General features: G+C 36.8%; 2 protein-coding genes across 2 annotated transcripts; one reads left to right on the forward strand and one right to left on the reverse strand.

The window, feature by feature from the left end:
• Nucleotides 1-2,659: 2,659 nt before the first annotated feature.
• LOC145898872 (uncharacterized) lies at nucleotides 2,660-8,269 on the forward strand. The gene is made up of 14 exons (XM_082987516.1): nucleotides 2,660-2,759; nucleotides 2,880-3,227; nucleotides 3,381-3,581; nucleotides 5,015-5,166; nucleotides 5,322-5,451; nucleotides 5,649-5,771; nucleotides 5,926-6,005; nucleotides 6,273-6,520; nucleotides 6,589-6,608; nucleotides 6,687-6,725; nucleotides 7,016-7,062; nucleotides 7,137-7,200; nucleotides 7,519-7,559; nucleotides 7,799-8,269. Exons 1-14 carry the CDS (start codon nucleotides 2,705-2,707, stop codon nucleotides 7,880-7,882), a joined length of 1,632 nt encoding a protein of 543 aa, XP_082843642.1. The 5' UTR covers nucleotides 2,660-2,704; the 3' UTR covers nucleotides 7,883-8,269.
• Nucleotides 8,270-9,856: 1,587 nt separating this feature from the next.
• Nucleotides 9,857-16,523, reverse strand: LOC145898549 (kelch-like protein 12). The gene is made up of 12 exons (XM_082987053.1): nucleotides 16,333-16,523; nucleotides 16,154-16,277; nucleotides 14,805-14,958; nucleotides 14,291-14,508; nucleotides 13,756-13,899; nucleotides 13,461-13,566; nucleotides 12,898-12,980; nucleotides 12,481-12,670; nucleotides 12,191-12,334; nucleotides 10,932-11,093; nucleotides 10,655-10,802; nucleotides 9,857-10,453 (listed from the first exon to the last, which is right to left on the reverse strand). Exons 1-12 carry the CDS (start codon nucleotides 16,392-16,394, stop codon nucleotides 10,339-10,341), a joined length of 1,650 nt encoding a protein of 549 aa, XP_082843179.1. The 5' UTR covers nucleotides 16,395-16,523; the 3' UTR covers nucleotides 9,857-10,338.
• Nucleotides 16,524-21,229: the final 4,706 nt, after the last annotated feature.

The raw sequence follows: 21,229 nt of genomic DNA on the forward strand, positions 1-21,229 counted from the left end.
TTTTAGCCTGTACAAGGCGTCAAATAGCCCACGATGTTAAAGCTGAAAACAAGTTTAATAAAAAAAAAGAACGCAAAGAAAGGTTTGGAAGAATTTAGGCAGAGGTGCTTGGGCTGGAGGACGGGCGACCTCCTTTTCTCCCGGGCGCACGCTTCAGGTAATCTCCCACATGGAATAATCAATTTCTTTTAGATCGGGATACAATTCCCTCACTGCTTCTGTAACAAAATATTTAAAAAAGTAATTATCCAGATGTTTAGTAGCAAACAGTTCTTTAGGATAACATAATATCTTTTTCGTAATCATTTGTCCCCCCTGAAGCAACCCCAAGGCAGCAACAGGTAAACAACAAGTACAAACTATATGTATCCTTCAGGAAGGGGACAGATAAATAACAAGACACAAGAAGCACACAAAACTCACCGAGTACAACTTTAAATAATGGAGATTTGGTGAATGCTATTTTTCCATGCCCTCCTTGCATGTTCATGTTTGTCATCAGAGCAGTTGTAAACATCCTAAAAAAGAAGATTACCATGGTGAAAAGTCTACTCCCCACACACACTACTGTTACTTTTCAAGCAACATAATTTCAATAACTTTTTAACCTGTCACAAAAAAAATTTAAAATTGTGCTGATTACCTGTTCAAAATTTTATTAACTTTATTCCAGTGCACTTAGTTAAGGAGTCACTCTTGTAGTAGAAATCAATATCCATATCCATATCCATATCTGAACTAGCTTGACTGCCATCATCATGTGTATTTTCCTGTAATTCCACAGCGCGAACACGTTCATAAGACGTATCTTTTTCTGGCAAACAGTCACTATCACTTGACGATGGTGCAAACATAGCATCGACAGCTTTATTTAATCTTCTATATCGCTTCCAATACGCCATGTTTAAGTGTACAGAAAGCGCAGGAAACTTCAACTGCAAGAATAACAGTAACAAGAAACGTCGATTCAAACTCACATGCGTCTTGCCAAGTTTCTGTCTCTCGTCTCTCCCTTTTCCGCATTCCATGCGATTTGCGCGGGAAATATTTTACGTCAACGATTTTGTGCGCGGGTGGAAGAAGTCGGCGGCACGACAAAAATAAATTCAAACTTGAGACAAGTCGGTGGGAAATGGCGAATACCACATCACGCATCTAACGATTTTCATCATGACTGCGTCGATAACAAAGTGGGTAACAGCGGTAACAAGGGCCGGCGACTGCGTTTTGATAAATTTATTAAATTCGCAAAAATAAACATTGTGCGCCACTAGCCTTTTTAAACATGCTGTAAGTGAGAAAATGTTGTTTGAAAAATCAATACATGACTTAATGTTGAAACTGGAAACGAACAAAATTAATGTCGATAATCAATTAAGGTTTCTACGTCTTTGGACGTCGATAGCTAGTTTTAACTTGGCCGACGGAAAATGTACCAAAAATGGACTGTTTCGCGACGTACAGAAGATGAACAATTATGTATACGTCGATAAATAGTTCTTAAATGACTGACTAAAAAATATACCAAATTAAGACTGTTTTTGGACGTACTGTAAGTGACTAAATGCGAACGTCGATATTCGACGAGTAAATCTACGTCGTTGGACGTCGAAATTATGAAACTCTCTGACCGACGGAAAATTGTTGCTATTTAGACCGCCATACGACGTACAATAATGCCCGAAAATTGGACATGTTACTTTGGTCAGTATTTCTACCAAATATGTATGTCTAAAAGACGTATGAACATGGACCCTAAATTTTGGTCTGAGATGTACTAATATTGGACGTCTGAATGAAGTAGATATTTTGGAAAGGCGGGGACCGAAAATCAAAATTGGTCGAATCGACGTCGTGACCGCATTTCGACTTCGATTCGACGTCGGTATGACGTCGTGTGTCTGCTGGGAGTGTTCTTAAGGGGCACTTATTTATGCCAACTCCTGGTGGACCAGACTGAAAAACCCAATTGGCCAGATTTGTTCTAGCCACTGAAGTATCAAAGGAGTCATTGTCCACTTCGAATTGATAAGTTAGCCGTAGTAACACGAAAATTGCCCTGAACAACACGCAAGGTTTCAAGCGCTCTTTCGCGTCCATAAATAGTGTGGTAAACAAAGAGCACGTGCTTCCACCAATGACGTCAAAGGGGGGTTCACCAACGGAATAACTGGGCTTTAAATTTATCGTTTGTGATCTGTTTGCCCCAGTTGCCCAGTTGGATTCAGCAAGGATCTACTGGTGTTTTGAAACGTTGTTACTTATCTGTGTGGGCGACCGGTTTGCTTCAATAATTACTTCAGTACGTTGAAGAAGCGGACGTCTTGTGTCATTTCCGTGTAGTCTGGTTGAAGTATCACAACCTTTAAGCTAAGAACACTGTTTGAGTGTTCAGTCTTGTGACTTAGATTTAAAATATGCTTCATTTTCATGTGGTTGGCATTTACCTGTAGTGAAAAAGTCAGTGCAAAGTTTCATGTGATTTTAAAATTAGAGCACGTTTATGTAATAATTCAGATAGCCCAAATTTTATGTCACTTACTTTTTACCAGTGTGATTATTAACCTAAATTATATTGTTATTACTTCATCAATTATCTTGCTAAAATATGATATCTGTGACAATGCATATTACGCCATAATTTTTCATCTATAGATTTAACCTATATATTTCTAAAGAATTTCTGTATTTCATCCAACTAAATATGAAAATAATTTTGTTTCTATTTTGCATCTGTATTTTGAGTAAAATTGCCCAAGGTAAGCATATTTTTCTTTGAAATTTTTGGTAAATAAACTTCATTGTGTTTTTTATTAAACTTTGTTGATAGTAAAGTTGTTGTGTAAATTCAAACTGCTTTGGAATAAATTTTTTTTTAGGAAAATGTCCATCTCTAACTTCTGTCATCCCAAGTAATCAGAACTCATGGGCAAGGCAGTACAGTGGACAAATATATCGATTTTTGATCAAAAACCAAAACTCATCATCTGTATCAATACAATTTCTTCAGTTACAAAAAAATACAACGCATACTGTTAATTCTGCACTACCATGCACAAACCAAAGTTTAGTCGCTTTTAACTTGACTTTGGAATGTGAAAAGGATTTGGGAAATCTAATTTTAACCATTGTAACCACGACTCCATTGACAATTGAATTTAATAACATGAAGATTTCACTGTCCATTGATTCCGAATTGTGTTACAGTGTTCATTTAACTATAAAAGGTAAGGCGAAATTTTATTCTTTCCTTTTAGCTTAATTTGTTAAAAGTGTTGCAATATAATGGTTGCTTATAATTTTTTTTGTTTTATTTTGGTACACTTGTAAAATCTGCCACGAAAACGTTGTCAAGTTTAAAATTTTTTTTTACATTTTAGATTGTCCATGGCAAGTTCCTGGCCTATCAGGACTATTTGTGCAGTCACCAAATAAAACATATAATTCAGTGGGAACATTTGATTGTCTGTCAGTGTCTGCAATGTTATTTTATAAGAATTCCACACTCTTGAAACAAAAAGTAACATCTTGTCAATCTAATGCAACATGGGTTGGACAAGAAATGATTCAATGTTGGCAAGGTAAAACATTTTGATTTAATTTTTGTGGTATAAAACATTTCTGGGACACTATACTGCACTCTATCTCTATATTTGTTAATCTTTAAAAGCTTGGATATCTAACTTGGTAAGAAAGTGTTATTTTAGTGTCAAAAAATGGCAGTGTAGAAAATTTAATTAAAATTTAACTCAGAATCACCTGGCATACACAAAACATATTATCACTAATTGCCTGTTTACTGATAAGATGGGATCGGAACAGGTGTTATTATCTGAAAATCACATGTTAGCAGATGGTTTTGTATAGGTGCTTAATCTCAAGGTCTATAAATTATTAATCAGATTCCTATTAAAAGCATACTTTAAAAAGAATTATCTATGTACGTTACTCAATGGATTAATAGGTATTTTAGCATAGGGGAGACCGGGGATACCTCGGACACGGGGATACCTCGGACCAGGTATTTTACGTCACAGTTAGGTATTGTTAAGACACTTTTACAAAAGCTTTATGTCTCCATCAAACGTTAACAGGAACTTTGGAATTAAATCATGTCTGCTTAAAAAGTTATAATCGAAAAAGTCAATTTATCAGTGAAACCAAGTTTTTCAATATGTATGTGGAAGGTTATATATCTGTCACAGTTAATCAAAATGCAGTAATTTTGGGTTGATTGCATAATCAAATATGTATTCTTGGATAGGCCAATGATGATTTTGTGTAACCTTTAAAAATACGGCCATAGTTTAGGAATTGCTATGTCGTCACGTGGTCGGGGATACTTCGGACATTATGGCAAAAAATCGCGAGAAGGCAACAATTTTTGAGTTTCATGAAAATTATCGGTCATAGTAGAGAATATACAGAGGCTGGATGAAATGATTGAATTTTGGCAGTAAAAAAAAGTCCCAAAGATAAAAAATCGTTTGTTGACTCTAAAATCTATGATATCCGTGCTGCCGTTAAACGTATACGATTTACCCAAAGCATGAACGTGTGGAAGGGTCGAAACGATAAGTGGCCACGCCCCGATTCCTGAAAGCTTGAATGATATTTTATGCGCTAATGCCCCAAAGCTGATATTGCGCCAAGTTTGATTTCAGTTATTTGTTAAATAAACAAAAAAAAATGTCTGTTAAAACTGGCTGTCCGAGATATCCCCAGTCACGTCCGATGTTACCCCGGTACCGGGGTGACTTCGGACATTTGAGACCTGTTTAAAAAATGGGCTGAATAAACATTTTTAGTGAGCTAAAACGAACGAAAAACCTTTTGTTTTTTGAGCAATGCTTGACGACTTACAACAAAATAAAATTTAAGAATGAGGTTCATAATTTAAAAAAAATATGAGCAATTTTCCCAAAACCGTCCGAGCTATCCCCGGTCTCCCCTACACTTTTATCCCAGACCCTATTTACACCATTTACAGCCTAGTTATGTTACTCTTTTTCAGCCCCTGTTGATACAAATTTAAACACAATGAATGGATTGTTTGTAACAATGGCTGGACACACCATGAACTTAAATTGCACCTACAGTGATGTCATACCGATTGGAAATGAAACCAAATTTTACCTCAATAACCGAACATACACACTACCTAAGGTAGTGTAAACTGTTTCACTATCTGTTTAACTTCATTTGTGTACAGATGAATTGTATGTTTTATTCTTTTGCAAACTCATTTTTAAATAGTAATGACATTTAATTTTCCAAATATTGTAAAAACTTTTTTGGGTTCTAATATTGACAAGTTTTAGGGAGAGTTATTTTCATTCAATGTCACACCACAACCTCCAAACCAATGGACATCATGTCAAGCAGTTACACCTTACACAAAGATTTACACTGATGCTGGAAAATCCAATTATCATAGTCTATTTGTGGCATGTATGTACAACAATCCAAAGAGTCAATATGTAACCAGATTTGTTTGTTGTCAAAACACTGTGTAGGCAATAGTTTTCAAAATAAACAGTCTTGGAACTTACAAATCAAACTGAGATCAACTTTGAGAATAACAATAGCTATTGTTTTTTTATGAAGCACTTTTGAATCTAACAGAGAACATTATTTGCTATTGTCAGATCCACCGTACAGAACTAATGCCGTCAACATATCATGTATTTGGAATGTCAACCAGTTTGGATCATGCAATGTTTCATTCTATGCCAATCCTCCAAATAGCACAGCAATACTTACTAAAAATGGTGAAAACCTGTCATTATATTATTTATTATATTTTTTGGATACTGTTTTAAAACAATGGAAACTAATTTCCTTGCTGTAAAAGTAGAAATAAACATTATATTTAGCCTTATATTTACCGACTTGTATCGATTTGAAACTGTGATATCTGTGTAGGTCATAAAGTCCCAAATGAAGCCAAACAGTCAATCTCAGGCCTAAGTATTGAGCAAACATTTCACTTTGTGAGACTACTGGTAAGCACAATGCAAGCAAACAATGTGTTTGAATTAGTCAATAGAAGTCTTGTGTTCACAAGCATGCCACCATAATGCTTCATTTAAAACATAAAAGATTTAACAAAAAAGCATTTAAAAAGCAAGTACATCACTAAACTATGGACTTATTTTCCACAAAAAAGTGTAGGATAAATTATGTGTACAGTAATATTGTTTTGTATTCATTGATGGCCACTCTTACCATAAAATAAAAAAAAACTGTTTTCAATCTTATTTTAACTGCAGGTGGAAAGAAATGACACAGGAAGCTATTTACTAAACATAACTTCAAATGCTTTCCTGAACTCACATTTATTGGTTCCTATTGAGATCTATGTTATGGATGCAAGCATGCCTACATCAAACCCAGCCAAAATAGGCAATATTGGTGCAATTGTCGGAGGGTGTATTGGTGGATTTTTTGCTGTACTTGTATTTGCTGCTGTCGGCTTGTATTGTCATCGAAACCATAACATATACTTTTCAAAAGGCAGGTTTATTTATTTGGGTAAGAACGTTTAATTTTTAAGGCATCATCATTTTTTTTTTGCTTTTCAGGAAGCTCCTCAGCACTTGATAAAAGTAAGAATCAGATACACTAAAAGTTTATATTTAAATTGGTCGTAACTTTTTTAGTAACATTTGTTTTATATCATTTAGTCCATTCTGGCCCCAGTGGAAGTACAAACATGGCTCTTGGTAAGCATGTAGCGTGCATGGTGCAATGTAAAGCAGTTTTTATAAAAAGATCCAACAGAATTTTTAACCCAGTAATGAATTCCAAATTGCAATTTAAATGGTTGTGTATTCATGAAATGGCAAAAATAAGAGAAAAATGTCATCCAGACTACTACAGGAATCAGCCTTGCTAGATTTCTATTTGAACAAGCATAATTAATATTTTGGTGAAATTTTAAATAAAAGATCGCACTGACGCTGAACTCTTTGTGAATTACTGTGGTAAAAAGATTTATTTTTTTGGTTTTTAGATGATGACTTTTACATACAACCAAATGATGTTGTTATTCATTCAAAGGTAAATAAAATTTTCTGGCTTATGAAACTTTTAAAAATACCATTGCTGTTCTATATAAAAAATTTAAATTACAGCACAGACCTCCCATGGTACGAATGGAGTACGCCAACTTACATGACAATGTTAATGTTTCATTTGGTAAATACATTTAATTTGTAGTAATATTAAAATTGTGAAACTGTTGCAATTGCAAAACGACATTTAAAAAAACTATTGTGGGACTTAGTAAAATTTTTTACTTTAACACACAATAGAAATACCTTGAACGTTGTCCTGGCCTTACTATATCTTTAGAGAAAACAAACTATATCTTTAATTATGTGACACTGTTTAAAATAATTTTTTTTTTACCAAACTATTGTTGTTGTGTCTTTCTTTGTGGTGTGTGGCTTTTTTGGACATTTTTTTGCAAACCTAAATGAAATATTTTTCTGTATACCTGATTTGTATTTGTAGACGATAGCTCCTACATTGAACTTTCTCCTGTGGAACCTCAGGTAAGTTTTATCTGTTTAAAACACTGATATTGTTTGTACCAAAATATATTGTAATGGATGTTTATGTCGTGTTTCCATTGAAATAACTAATATTTTCCCTTTCATTTTCCTATTAACAATTCACACAGTGATATCACTTAATATAATGAGAGTTTCCAGTCAACCTTTCAAATACAAATTTTCTAAACTTTGCCCAGGGTCATATCTTTTCAACTCTGTATTGCTCATTCCATTTTTAGATCCATTCTGCCCAAAGCCAAGAATATGAACCAGTCATTCACGGTTCAGCAAATATTCCCATGTACGAATCTATACCCAAATAGTTGGAAAAAAGACTTTCCGGGAAAAACTTGTCTTTACTATAAAATACTTTTGCAAACACAGTGATACTATGATGATAGCAACATAAAGTTTTATTTAAATATTTTTTCTTTTTGTAAGAAACTACTTTTCAAAATTGAACATTGAGGAAATATTTGGGTGCCAATTTATAAAAAAAAATTGTATGTTATTTTATCACTTTTCTGTGTGGAAGTAGTGTTTTCCATTATATCTGCATACTCTGAACCAATTTGAAAGTTATTTTTATTTCCTGACACTATAAATACTGTATTAGTTTTATTTCTTACTGTGATTATAAGTAACTGAAATTATTATCTCAAAATTTTGCACCTATTATCACTTCACACTTTCACACATGTAAATACAGATTGCACCATGTTAATGCAGTCTGTCAATTGTCCACTTTATCATGTGACTGCAATATGACATCGAAGCTTAGGCAAGGTTTAGGGGAGACAGGGGATAGCTCGGACGGTTTTTGAAAAATTACTTTGAAAAAATTGCACAAGAAGCACAAGAGGCGCACGAGGCCCACGAGGCCCACGAGGCACACGACTCACCGCCACGGCACATTTAACGATCAAATAGCGTTGGTTCATTTGGGTCAAAGTGTGGTTTACGCAAGAATGTCCACACTTTTCATGAAAGTGGGCAATTAGCAACTCAGTCATGTATTCTACGAGTTGTGGGGCAAAATGGCAGGATGTCAGGCTTCAAATGGAACAGGCGGCATTTCCTAACGACCGCCAACCCGAGGATCCAGACAAAATACTGACGATGATTTGTTCAGAAGTTTTAATTATTGGGTGATCACTATCAATCACTGTAAGAAATGACTTCGTTGCACATAATTTACCAACTCGGTTTCAGCCGTCTTCAGTTCATTTACTGTCAGGATGAGGAACCAAACGTCCTGGTTTGGGTGCTCCGTAAGATTCGCAAAAGTAGCTGTTTTCCCAGTTTCACACTTAATTTGTGCGGTCTGTGTAAAGTTTCCTATTAACATGCATATAATCAACACTGGAAGCATGTCTTACATTATCGTGCAGTGACACAGATAATTCCATGAGACCATTGGAGTCGTTGTCCTTTCATCAGCTGTTCTTCGCATCTTTGTGTGATATTATATTTAGAAAAGAAATTCTTTCCAAACAATAAAAAAACTGAATAAGTTGTATACAAAGATTTAAAAGATATAAACCTATAGTTAAGCTTAAATTTGAATATTTTACTGTAGGACGCATATTGGTATTTCTATTAAAATTAGTTTTGGTGCTGGGAAATGCCCATCGTGTAGACCTGCGTCACAATGGAAATTCATGCATCACCAAGCAAAGCAGTGATGCATTCAAGTTAAATTTACGGTTGAATCAAGAAAAATGAATCGTTCCACTACCCACTCATTTGCATTTTTTGTAAGTTCCAACTCTTCTCTATGCAATGGCATCAAATTTAGTTGCAGAAAAAGTGTCAAGGCCCTTCCCCCAGGGCTGGTTATACCCCCCTGTTGGTCATATGATCTTCCAGGAGGCCCAACAAGTCCTTGCTCTGTCTCATCAAGGAGCAAATTTTTTTTCCTATGTAAGTCACAAGACCCATCAACGGTCATTAGGAAACAAGCGGAACAGTCGCTAGATGCATTACAGTTGAGGGCCTTGAAAACGGGATTTCTCCAATTTAACACCCATATAGGTCCTGTAGGCAAGTAAAATAATAGTCTTTTCGCAGACACGGACCCGTTTCCTGAAATCCTAACTAAAGTTTGCGGACTCCTACCCAAAAATTTACCTAGGGTTGATGTGACGAGCTAATGTATGGGAAATTTGTACATTTCCTTAAAAAAACCAACGGATGCAACTTGGAATTGCCATGGTGAACCAAAATAGATTCCCAAAATTCAGCAAAACTTTTCATATTCGTGCGAACCCGAATAACATCGGACTTAAAATTTTTCGGCCGGAATCGTTTTGTGGTTTATTGTCGGAACAATAGTAAAGTCAGCTCAAGGAACATAAGTTCGTCCAAGATAATACAAGGCGCAAAAAAACTATTAAAAATAAATAGCAGAGTAAATGTAGGATAGTTTGTGGGAAACAAAATAATGATGCAAATTACCCTTTTAATGCTAAATTGGAGTGCAACTTTTTTCGATTTAGGCTTTCCGTACGAAATTATCCGTTTCTTGCTTATTCGTGTTTGCACGAACCCAAATCATGTCAATTTGGTACATTCCTCACATCATATGCGGACGATCAAAAAGAAGTATGCGGACGATCAAAAAGAACAAAATATACGCGAATCTAACTAACAAGGCTACTGTTGATTATTATTCACGGACAACCAACCCAAGCGTATTAAGGGTGTCTACAATCACCAGATTGGGAACCACATGTACACCAACCTAAGTTCAAAATCAACAAACACCAATAGAAACATATTAAATAGCAACAACAGTAGCATTACAAACTGGCTGGTAAAGCTCAAAAGCATCTGTCCAGACATCCGAGGTTGGATCGTAAACATCTACTGTTGGGAGTGTTCCATCAAAGTCCCTGTTAAACAAATATCATAGAGTTTTACGAAGCCAGACATACAACAAATACAGGCAAGTTCTTCCGGGTATTAATTTGAGCCCCTACACTACATAATTAAACCGAACCACTTCACCAACTTGTAAACTAAAATTTACAACTTTATGTTCCTAAATGCTCCTTTTTGCAGTAAATTTAACACAACAAGCAGTTCATATTTACTCTCCGCCAATGGCATAAATCTTCCCATTAATAACACAAGCTGAGTGACCGCCACGACCATATTGAAGAGGAGAAACATATTTCCATTTGTTGGCTCTTGGTTCGTATTGTTCAACTGTTTCCGTACCATCATCGTAATTCCAACCTCCTGTCAAATTAAGGTAAAATCTTTCTATTGTCTTTACGTTTAAAGTTTTATGGTTACATGTAGCAGTTTCGTTTTTAGGAATATTTTTAGTAGATGGTAGTTGTCACGTGGTACAATTTTATCACTAACCAATTGCATAGATCACCCCTCCAATTTCTTCACATGCAAAAAGACTTCTTGCTTCATTGAGAGAAGCGAGTTTTACAGGAGTTTTTGAGCGGATATCGTGGAATTCACATGAACGCAAGAGTTGCGTACCACTGTCCTGTCCCCCGACAGTGTAAAGCGAATCTAAATCACTTTATGGTTATGTGACTACACAATAACATGCAAGTTGATTTGCCACGCTGTTTGTCCAGCGATGTTTACAACTTTGCCGTAGTTCGTGGAAAAAAACACGTAGTATTAATTTTAAGTAATGGTTTCAGCTTCTTGTTATTTTCGTATCACAATTCAACTATTAAAGTTTTCACAATATAGAAATAATTTTGCGTGTTCAAAAAAAAAGAGAAAAATGATCACTTTTGCAACTCCAATAGGTACCGTGAGAGGTTAAACAAAATTTTAGCATTTTGCCGATTACTCGTTGCCATTACCGCAATGCATGCAGCGCACAGCTCGTGAGCCGGGGGCAAACAACTTGACTCCGGACCTGTTAATCACAAGACAGACCGGCACTGCTCTGAAATAACTTTGTTGTACATCACAACGTTGAACACATGGTCGGTGTGAAACTTTTGGTTTTTAACTCTCGGCCATAGCATAGTCATTATTTTAAGGTCTTTATTTTTCCGTTGTGCAGTGACACCAGGGGCGTATCCAGGAATTTTTAAAGGGGGGGGTCCAATTTTTTTAGGGAATTCCCCGATTTTCAGGTATAAACTAAGTGTAAACTATTGTGGGCGAGAATCGCAAAATACGAGCGCCGGTGTTTGCGCCAATCGTCACATAAACGGTGGCTTTCTGGCTTGCGCAATTGTGCAACGCTATGGAAAGTTTAACAACTAAACTAATTGACTTTCACGCAAATAAACCGCTTGTCATTACAACGCGGCCACTGAAAAACGACGTTTCGTCCGTAAACTGACGAAAAATGACACTTGTTTCGTAACAATGCAACATGTTTGGTAACAATGCCAAGTTTTCGGTAACAATGCTCCCTGTTTGGAAACAATGGCGAATGCAACACGATGCGGTTTTTAGGTCAACGTCAAAGAAAATTTCTGGTTTTCATGCGGATTTTGACAAAAAAATACAGTGGCGTTTGTTTAGTTATCAAAAAAGACCAAAATATTTCACAAAAGGGGGGGGGGGGTCCGGACCCCTCGGACCCCCCCCCCTGGATACGCCCATGAGTGACACCATAATATTTTGGAATATATTCTTACTGTCAATTGAACACATTCCATGTCCATATCTTGGTTGCAACATGTCATAACCCTTTCTCCATTTGTCTTCGTGGAAAGAATAAACAAAACAAGATGAAAGTGGTTGATATTCTCCATCATGACCCCCAGTAAGGTAGACGTGGTCTAAATTTGTTTGCATTTTGTGAAAAATGGATTTGTCAATAACAATTGCGTTGAAAACATGAAAAACAAGCATTCTATAATTGACCGCATGTTTTTTACTTTACCAAACCAAATTGTTCTGAACAATTTTAACTAACAAGTCAAACCTCCAACAACAGATGATGCTGTATAACTTCGCCCTTCTAACAAATCAGCAATTTCAACCCAGTTTCTACATTCCTCCAAATTCAACATTTCACAACTTTTTGTCGGACCATTTTCAGACTCTCCTCCCATGACAAAAACATTTTTACCAAATTTGATTGAAGTTGAGTACACTCTGTCTTTGTTTAGATTCTAAGAAATTTTAGTGATGACAAAACGACATGCAACAAAATAGCCTAAATATTACAGCAAAAATGACTGAAGTCTCCAATACAAAACATAAAAAATACTGAAATTAAACAAGACTGATTTTCTTTGCCATAAATTTGAATTTTTTTAAATAGCTGGGTGTGTCATACTATTTCATAAAAATTATGATAAAAAAATAGTATTAAGATGTAACTTATTTGAATACATACCGGGTAATGTTGATGTTGTTTTGTGTAAACATTCCATTTCAAACAATCTGTTTTTGAACCATAACCTCCAATAAGAAGAAATTCTGATAAATGTTTAGGATTTTAATTCAAGGACAAATTATGCAACAAAGTATTTAATATTAGGGGTAATAATCTGTTTCATTTTAATCACTGAAGCATATTTCAAGTGATAAGATTATTATCATATACATTATAAAGCCTAATTGCATAATTGCCAAAACATACAAGATCAAAATATTTATGCGTAAAATGCCAAATTGACAAACATTACCTCTTTGGTTTGGCCATTATGATTGCAAAAGTCCTCTTATTTAATTACACGGACAACTTTCAAGACCCACTTAGCAATGCCCAACCTTGTATTCCAGACAAACTAAATCTGATACTTACCATTTACAGTATTTGGTACTACTATATTTACTATAGTCAAGTATTTGTTTTGCACCAAAGTAAACATTGATTTAGCAGAAATTTAATTTGGTTAGTTTTTAAGGGTGAATGTAACAGTAACATTGTTGTGACTCCATAAATATGTTTTAAACCTTTTCCAATGGAACTTGTTTGTCCACTTGTTTCTGTCATGTCACATGTCATTGCAAAAGCATCCATTACTGCATTGGCACAATCCACATTTCTTCTCACAAGAGACTGAAAATCAATGAAACATTGAAACACATTTTTCTCAAAGTGAAAAAATATACCGCCTGATTAATTCAAAAAAACTTTTGTAATTTACTTCAAGTTTGACATGACAACATTCATAAATACTTCTCATGAGATGCTATACATTATAAACTGTTAAAACACAACAAACGAAACAAATTTTAACCAATTTACTTCATTTCTAACTGTAGTTGTAAGAAAGTGAGTGGAAATAGAAGAAAGATCAAGTTGTGAAAAAAGATTCACAAACAAATCCTCTCTGTCGGAAGGGTTGAAGTTGACCCATCGAACCATTCCAGTAAAAACAGCTTCTTCCATCTACATTTACAACTAATATATGGTAGCAAAGGAAATAATTGTTTGAAACAAATTACAACCATGCTTCCCCAACCAGTGGGCCACGGAACAAGTTACCATACAGATAGGTGACAAAGCACACCGATAGAGTGAACACAGAAGTAATGCCATGCTTACGCATAGCAAGGCGGGATCGCCCCACTGCGCAGGCCCTTTATATTTGGCGATCACAGCTCTAATATTCTGATCATAGAGTGAACTTATCTTTCTGTTTATATGTTGGCATTATATCCAATGAGTGGCAAAATTTAATTACTTGGTCTTAAATCTTGCAAATATTACTCCCTAGTGTTGGACTGGACGATACTGGAACCAATAAGAAGTATAAACAACAGAAATCAATCATTATTACCTCATTGTTTTTCTGTTTAATGATTGCAGCAATATCACCAAAATCAAGTTGCATGAAATCATCATGTTGTACAACTGTTGCAATGTTTTCAACAATCATTTGGTTTGTTTTCTTTTCCACATCAGCAAGATTGTATCGAATAGCATAAGCTCTTAATTTCAAACAGTTGTCAATGGACATGACTTTCAAGATGACTTGACAGCAAAATGACTTTAACTCTAAAAGTATGGATAAAGTCAACAACTAGTCCGATAACAAGTTTTTTTTTTTAAATCCACATTAAATACAGTTAATAATAATGTGTTTGCTTTGTCCAGGTGTAAGTAAAAAAATAGCACACTGTACAAACGTAATAATATCTCCCCCCAAAAAAAAGTGACAATAATCAAATAATACATTTAAAATTGTCATGGTCAGCACAAATTAAATATTATACATGAAGAAAATTATGTTGGCATAATCATGCTTAACACTTAAACACCAATGGTAATAAAACCATGTAAAGTTTACATACCTGTCATTTGTGTATAATCAGCATCTTCCAACACTTCCAACACATTTTTCTCTGTTACTTCAATATCACCAGTGTAAATATAATCCAATACACTTTCCAGTCGTTTTGGTGGAATATTGTCAACCTTGACGGTATCTGAGTATTTTTCACGCATCTATAAGAAACTTAAGTTAACAAACCACAACCTCGCAATGTGCATTTACAAGAAAAGTATTTTTAGGTTGAATAAAAATGATAAAACATCCACAATTTCTTCAACATGGTACACTTCACATTTAGAGCACCCAAGGTGTCAATATAGGCGTCATTTTAGGGGTGACATGTCACCCCTCACAAACAAACAGGTGACAACGTAAGCATTGTCACACCTGGATTTCGTTCAAATTAAAAATTATTGCCAGAAAAAAACACACACATTATACAATTTATTGCTACACATTATACTACGCATAAAGCTATTTTCCTGTATTATCATTGTCACAATCTTGACAAACACGACAAGTGCCTCGTGGATTATTGCGCAGTGCAGCAATTGTTGTAGCATAATGGTAAGAATCGGCATTGTTACGTCATAGATTTGTTTGTTATTTCATAATTACTAAATCTGCAATAGACCAAGTGAAACAAATGTGCCGCTTTTGGTAAGGGGGTCCATAATTAAAGTGTTTAAAACTTAGTCTTACAATAACATGATTCAGTGTAAAAACAAAGTGACACGAAACGGAATTTGCGTGGTTTGCCTACATTTAGGGTGATACGACCGATGTTTTTTGCGTGTTTCTGAAACCTGGAAATGTCACCCTTAATATTTTACAAAACGTTGACAAATCGACGCCCATGGGTGTCGACATGTGTGATAGAAAGTCTAATGTTTCATGCAATGTTATGATTGACAGGATTGCCTCACTGCACAGGTCCTTACTTGGCAATCACAACTATCATATGAAGATCATTAGGTTTGCAGGCTTTAACATGGTGCACTTCACAGTGAGCACACCCCTCTCCTATGTATTAGGTGTCAACATGTGTCAGGGAAAGTGTATACACATGCTGGTTACCACCATAACATACAACAAATAATCGTTTCATGGATGAAGTAACTGTTGTAATAACAGGGACTAGTTCTTCTTTATTTTATTTATTCACTGTTATCCTGTGAATTTTGTCATTAACCTACTATATCATCAGTTATACAAAATACATGACATTATTGTAATTATAGAAACACTAATCACCAAATATGTGCTCTCACTAATCACTAGTTATATTTTAGTATGAAACTAAATATACTATAATTTTGTCTGTTACAGCAAACAGCTTAGTTTTTCTTCAACATGCCAAAAAATTACCTCAACACCAAGTAAAGCATTGAAATAGTCTGACATAGAACAAACAACAGCATCATGAATTAAATAGTTTTCTCCTTGGGAACAAAGTGTTCTGTTGCAAAATCGTTTCGCTTCTTTTCTGTCACTAAAACATCAAAAGTTTAACTTCAGTAAAAGTAGATACATTGAACTTGAGTTACTTGTTTAAGAAATCCATGACTTTCTGGTGGTGCAAGTTTATTTCTTCCGGTGTTCGCCTCATGATGAAGACAAAAAATTAAACAGTGAGTTTAAAGATCTGTAATGTGTTTGCAATAGGATACCACATAGTTCTGTCTAATTTTTAAGTGTAGTAAGGCAACAAACACACACACACACAAATCTATTTCATCATTCAAGTTTTTGATTAAATCTTAAACATAAAAAAGTCATTCTTTTGTTTGCAAAATGTTGCTTTAATGTTTTGCAGCATTTCCGCCCATAAAACTAGAATCATACCGATGGGGAATCACCATTTCCAAATTTCCCAAGCCAGTCGGGTGACTCACCAAGCTTGAGTGATCTGCAAAGCAAAATTGCAAATTTTTCATGTAAACATCAAACATCCACATGTATGGAAAGTTTTTTTTTTCCGAGATTAAAATATGTCTGTGAAAAAAATAGAAACAGTAAAAACATAGCAACGAAAAGCTCATCTCTGTCTGTGAAAAAAAAGCTCAGTAAAATTTAGATGTTCTGGATGGTGATTATAACATAAAGCGACCGCAAACGCAATGGCGTACACCCCACAGTCACCTGAACCAAATTGCTTTTGCACATTTGGGAATTCCAGACTTATGTATTTGGCACAAGATGAATTTAGCAACTTAGAAATGGCGAATTTTTCATCCGATTTATACTTGTCCGGCTGACTGTCATATACTTGAACTGTATGGTTATTTAAAGAGAAAATATTTGAAACTGTTATCCAATGGGTACTTATTTGGATAAACTTCTTTGTGGGGTGTACGTCGGTACCCTATCCATTGCACGTGAGTACGCCAACGTGCTCTGCAAACCGTCGATCCCTGGGAACTGGTTAAGTAATATGCACTGCGCCGCATCTATATGTTTGTCACTAAGCCAAACATTTTCTGTCGAAAGCTCCGCGTAATCTGAAGTATTCATATAATTCGCCGCTTCCATTTTGCGCGCGCAGCACCGCCGTGCCAAACTATCTGGATCGAGCTCACTTCTACACGCGTGACTTCCTGTTTTTGCTGATGATTTGCTGGGAGCACGCAAAGTTTTGTTGGGAGTTTGAAAGTATTTTCCTATACTTTTGTCCGTCCCAACAACCTTTGCCTTCTTCCCCCATTTCTCCTCGACCTCCGCTTCCTGTCTAACGCGTTTGTCCAACTCCGCGTTGTTGGACTTTCAGAACGTATTTAGAATACGAGCGGTACGGTTCACGACTTCCGTGACGACCTAGATCTCCCAACAGTAAAGCGCTCCACAGAGGTATTTTCGGAAGGAAATTTTCGGAAAATTTGGTCATAAATTCGGGACAATAAAAATCATTTTTAATTGAAAAGGAATGGGTGACATTTAAATTAGCCCGGTTAATCACTTGTCCAAAATGGTCTTTAAAAAGATTATCGGTGGTGGTTGTGGAAAAGGTATCGTCAATGTCTTCTACAGTTCCAGTTAAATTAATTGTTGGGTCAACATTTTTGCGCTTTATTCTATCATTTAACAGATCCCAATTGGTTTTAGCTTGATTTGCCTCTTTTGAATTATAAAGCAAAGTCATGTGGAACAAAATTTCTTCAATTTCCTTCATACCCTCTGCGGCTACTAACAAACCAACGATAAACATCGATTCGGCGCGACGCTTTTTTACTAATCCGCATAATTGCTTTAAATTTTTCATCATATGACTGTTACATAAATGTAGGAACGGCTTCTGATTTAACTGCCTGTTACTTGCTTCTCCCGATACGACCGCGTAACACCGTTCTATATAAGCGTGGAAGTCCTCGACCATATATTCGACTAAAATTGAACGAATAAGCGCCATTGAACTATCGCACATCATAAGTTTAACGTTCGTTTTACCGATGTATTTATTTTCGTCGCTTTTATAGAGTTTCAAAAATTGTGAAATAGATGCGATATTATGGCGGTTTGTGACATACGTTGCGACAGCGAACGGCGCTTCTCCTTTGTTGGGGTTTCTTACAACTATTTCGTAAACGTAGAAATGCGCATCGTTACCTCGGTTTTTAATCACGCTGCCGGTTGCGTCTATGTACATTATATCACATTTGGTGCGTTTGTGGAAAATTTCTAACGTCTCTTGCGACCACAGCATGATACTGGGAGTCGAAGTGACATACTGCAACGTTCCGCCCAACTTTCCTTTCACCGAAACGCCGTCGACCTTTTGTTCATTCTGCATAATCACAAGCGCTTCTTATTCCTGTTTGGACGGAACGCCTATCCTAATCGCCGCGTTTCGAGCCTTTTTTAACACCTCCTTGGATGGCGCGTCATCCCTATTTCCTGATTCTAAGACGTCAGGTTCAACTTTTTCGAGCATATCAAGGTGCGTTAAGCGGGGGCATTTATTCGTTACAAGTTGTTTAACTTTTTCCAATCTTAATCCTTTTAAATGGGTGGATTTTGTTGTTCCTGTTGAACGAACAGGAATTGATGAATAGTTTACTGTAAAATAGTTTTTATCCAAACAAACCAAGTCGATAGATGCCACACAGTGACAAGTCCCAAATGTGCACCGAAATTTGCTGTGAAAAAAGCGGCCCGTGTTTTGCTTGACATACCATCTTTGCTCCTTTGCCGCGAAAGAACAGTACGGATTACTGTCCTTCAATGCGCGTCGAATGATTTCCGGCCATTCCTTTCCTGTACAATATCTACCTTTAATACCTTTACTAATATGATCGAACTCGTCTGTAGTTAAAGTAAAACTTGCACTTTGTGCGAAAGTGCTTGGAGACAAATGCGCTTCGCGTTTTAAACTAGAAAACTCATCAACATCTCATCCGCCGCTATCATCGCGCACATCAGTCAAACCTGTTACCTGTTCCCCCTCAGATTCCACTGGTTCCGAACATTCGCGATTCGCAACACAAACATCCGTATTACTCACGTTATCTTCACCTCTTTCACCCTCGTCGCTTACACAGGCGGTTTTTATGCCGATAAGACTACGCTCGACATTGGATTGATGTTCAAAGATTTCGTCAGACATTACTTGGCCATTAATATTGTTTTCGGTTTTACCATCAACATTACAGGCGCCGAACAAATCGCGACAATATTTTATTTGTTCTTCATGTTTTGCCCAGAAGTATTTTAGTTTTCGAATCGTGTTATCGCGTTTTTTTTTAGACATAGCTTCGGAAAAAAAAATGCTTTATCAATACATGCCATGAAGAGGGGGTGAGAGGATCAAATGAAGTGTACGTGGATAATGCTGACACAAACATGTCTACCGTAAGGTTACCTCGAGCTTGTCCTTTTGCGCACTTCGAAAGTGGAGCGGGGTATCTTCTCGAACTCTCGTACTCTCTCGACGGCGACACGACCTTTCCATCTTTGAGGCTTTCCCTCCTCGAACCCTCGCACTTCCTCGACTTGGATGGGGAGTTTCCTTCCGTGTGAACTTCATCGGTGGTGATGCGGTCTTCTTGGCGTTGGGACTCTTCTTCCGCTTCCTCTTCGTACACTTCTTCAGCGGGGTGATGATATTCCCGGCGTCCTCAGGTGTTTGGATGGTCATCTCGGTGTCCTCAGATTTTGGGCTGTGCTGAAACACCTCGCTGCTCGAGTATCCCGACGTTATTCCTCCTCGTCCTGTTACAACCTTCCATCCGGACTCCGATGTTTCCGCCACTTTCCGTTGTCGTCTGGTGCGCAGTTTGGTGGACGACCGCAGGTCTTGTTGGTTGGAATCCAGTACTCCTCCTCCTCCCCATATCTGGGAAGGTCTCTGAAGCCAATCGTACTCTGGAGCCGATCGCTGTAATGGAGCTAACCGTACATATGACGGTTTGTCAACCTAGCAAATACAAATGCAGTTTGTTTAGCTACAAGTTATACTGAGATACAGCGAGTTATAATATAATAGATTAATATTTTACCTGCTGCGCCCTTTCCTGAACAACATCGAGAAATGTTGGCTTTGTTTTCACCGGTTCCATCTGTTCAATGAATTTCTAGTGCAAAATATTGTTGTTAGTTTTGTTGGCACCGACATAATAGTTTTGTTGGCAAAAACATTTGTACTCACCGACAGTGGACTCGGCGCCATCTTTGTTCCCGCACTTAATTCGGGAAAATCCTGGATAGCCTTGACCGCCACCTCAGGTGATTGGACAGGCATTTCCACATGTGTGAGCAGGAGTCGTAGCCCTTCATCTGATAGATGGATCCCATCGTTACTAAGTAACTGCGATGGGATGCCACCCTCAATAAACTGAAGTTCCACTTCTTCTGCTGACTTACTCAATTCTTTGTTGAGCGTTGTAACCAAACGTGACTTCTTGGTTAAAGGCAATATTCCAGTGTGAAAAATCTGCAACATGAAATAGCGATTTAATACTTAGAACACACGGTATTTGACGAAAGCATTAACGAAGTAATGTATGGTATTTCTACATACCTTGGCGAATGGGTATAGTGTCCTTACCAATCGGACAAGAGCTTTCATACGGCCAACAATTCCGCTAATGCCACCATTCATAGGGTTGTCACCTTTCATTGCGAGAACATCATTGGTGCCAAACCCTATGACCACAACTTCGACGCCTTCCAAGATGGGAGATGAAGAAAGTTCCTGTATTGCATGCCAGATGGTACCACCAGGCATGCTTAAAGCTGCAAAATCAAAAGAATTAGATGGTTTCACCTACCTCATAAGGCGAAACGTATTTCCGAGCATTGCTGTCGGAAATATACAGCAACCGTTTCCGACTGCTTTTGACGGGAACCCGCCACATTGTCTGCTTCCCGGATACTCCAACGCCATACTTCTCCACTCTTGTAGGCTGCAATTAAGGAAACGAAATTAAATTTATATATGTTAACAACAGA

This window comes from Ascidia mentula, chromosome 4, assembly GCF_947561715.1.
Source record: "Ascidia mentula chromosome 4, kaAscMent1.1, whole genome shotgun sequence".
In the NCBI taxonomy this organism is placed as follows: Eukaryota; Metazoa; Chordata; class Ascidiacea; order Phlebobranchia; family Ascidiidae; genus Ascidia; species Ascidia mentula.

What these genes read in the sequence shown, in the direction of transcription:
- LOC145898872 (XM_082987516.1), top strand. Translation starts at nt 2,705, where the DNA reads ATGAAAATAATTTTGTTTCTATTTTGCATCTGTATTTTGAGTAAAATT. An exon ending in AATGATTCAATGTTGGCAAG is followed by an intron (nt 3,582 to 5,014) that starts GTAAAACATTTT and finishes ACTCTTTTTCAG; the next exon opens with CCCCTGTTGATACAAATTTA. An exon ending in ATATACTTTTCAAAAGGCAG is followed by an intron (nt 6,521 to 6,588) that starts GTTTATTTATTT and finishes CTTTTCAGGAAG; the next exon opens with CTCCTCAGCACTTGATAAAA.
- LOC145898549 (XM_082987053.1), bottom strand. Translation starts at nt 16,394, where the DNA reads ATGAGGCGAACACCGGAAGAAATAAACTTGCACCACCAGAAAGTCATG. An exon ending in AACAAGTTCCATTGGAAAAG is followed by an intron (nt 12,981 to 13,460) that starts GTTTAAAACATA and finishes AACATTTATCAG; the next exon opens with AATTTCTTCTTATTGGAGGT. An exon ending in AGCATCATCTGTTGTTGGAG is followed by an intron (nt 12,335 to 12,480) that starts GTTTGACTTGTT and finishes AAACAAATTTAG; the next exon opens with ACCACGTCTACCTTACTGGG.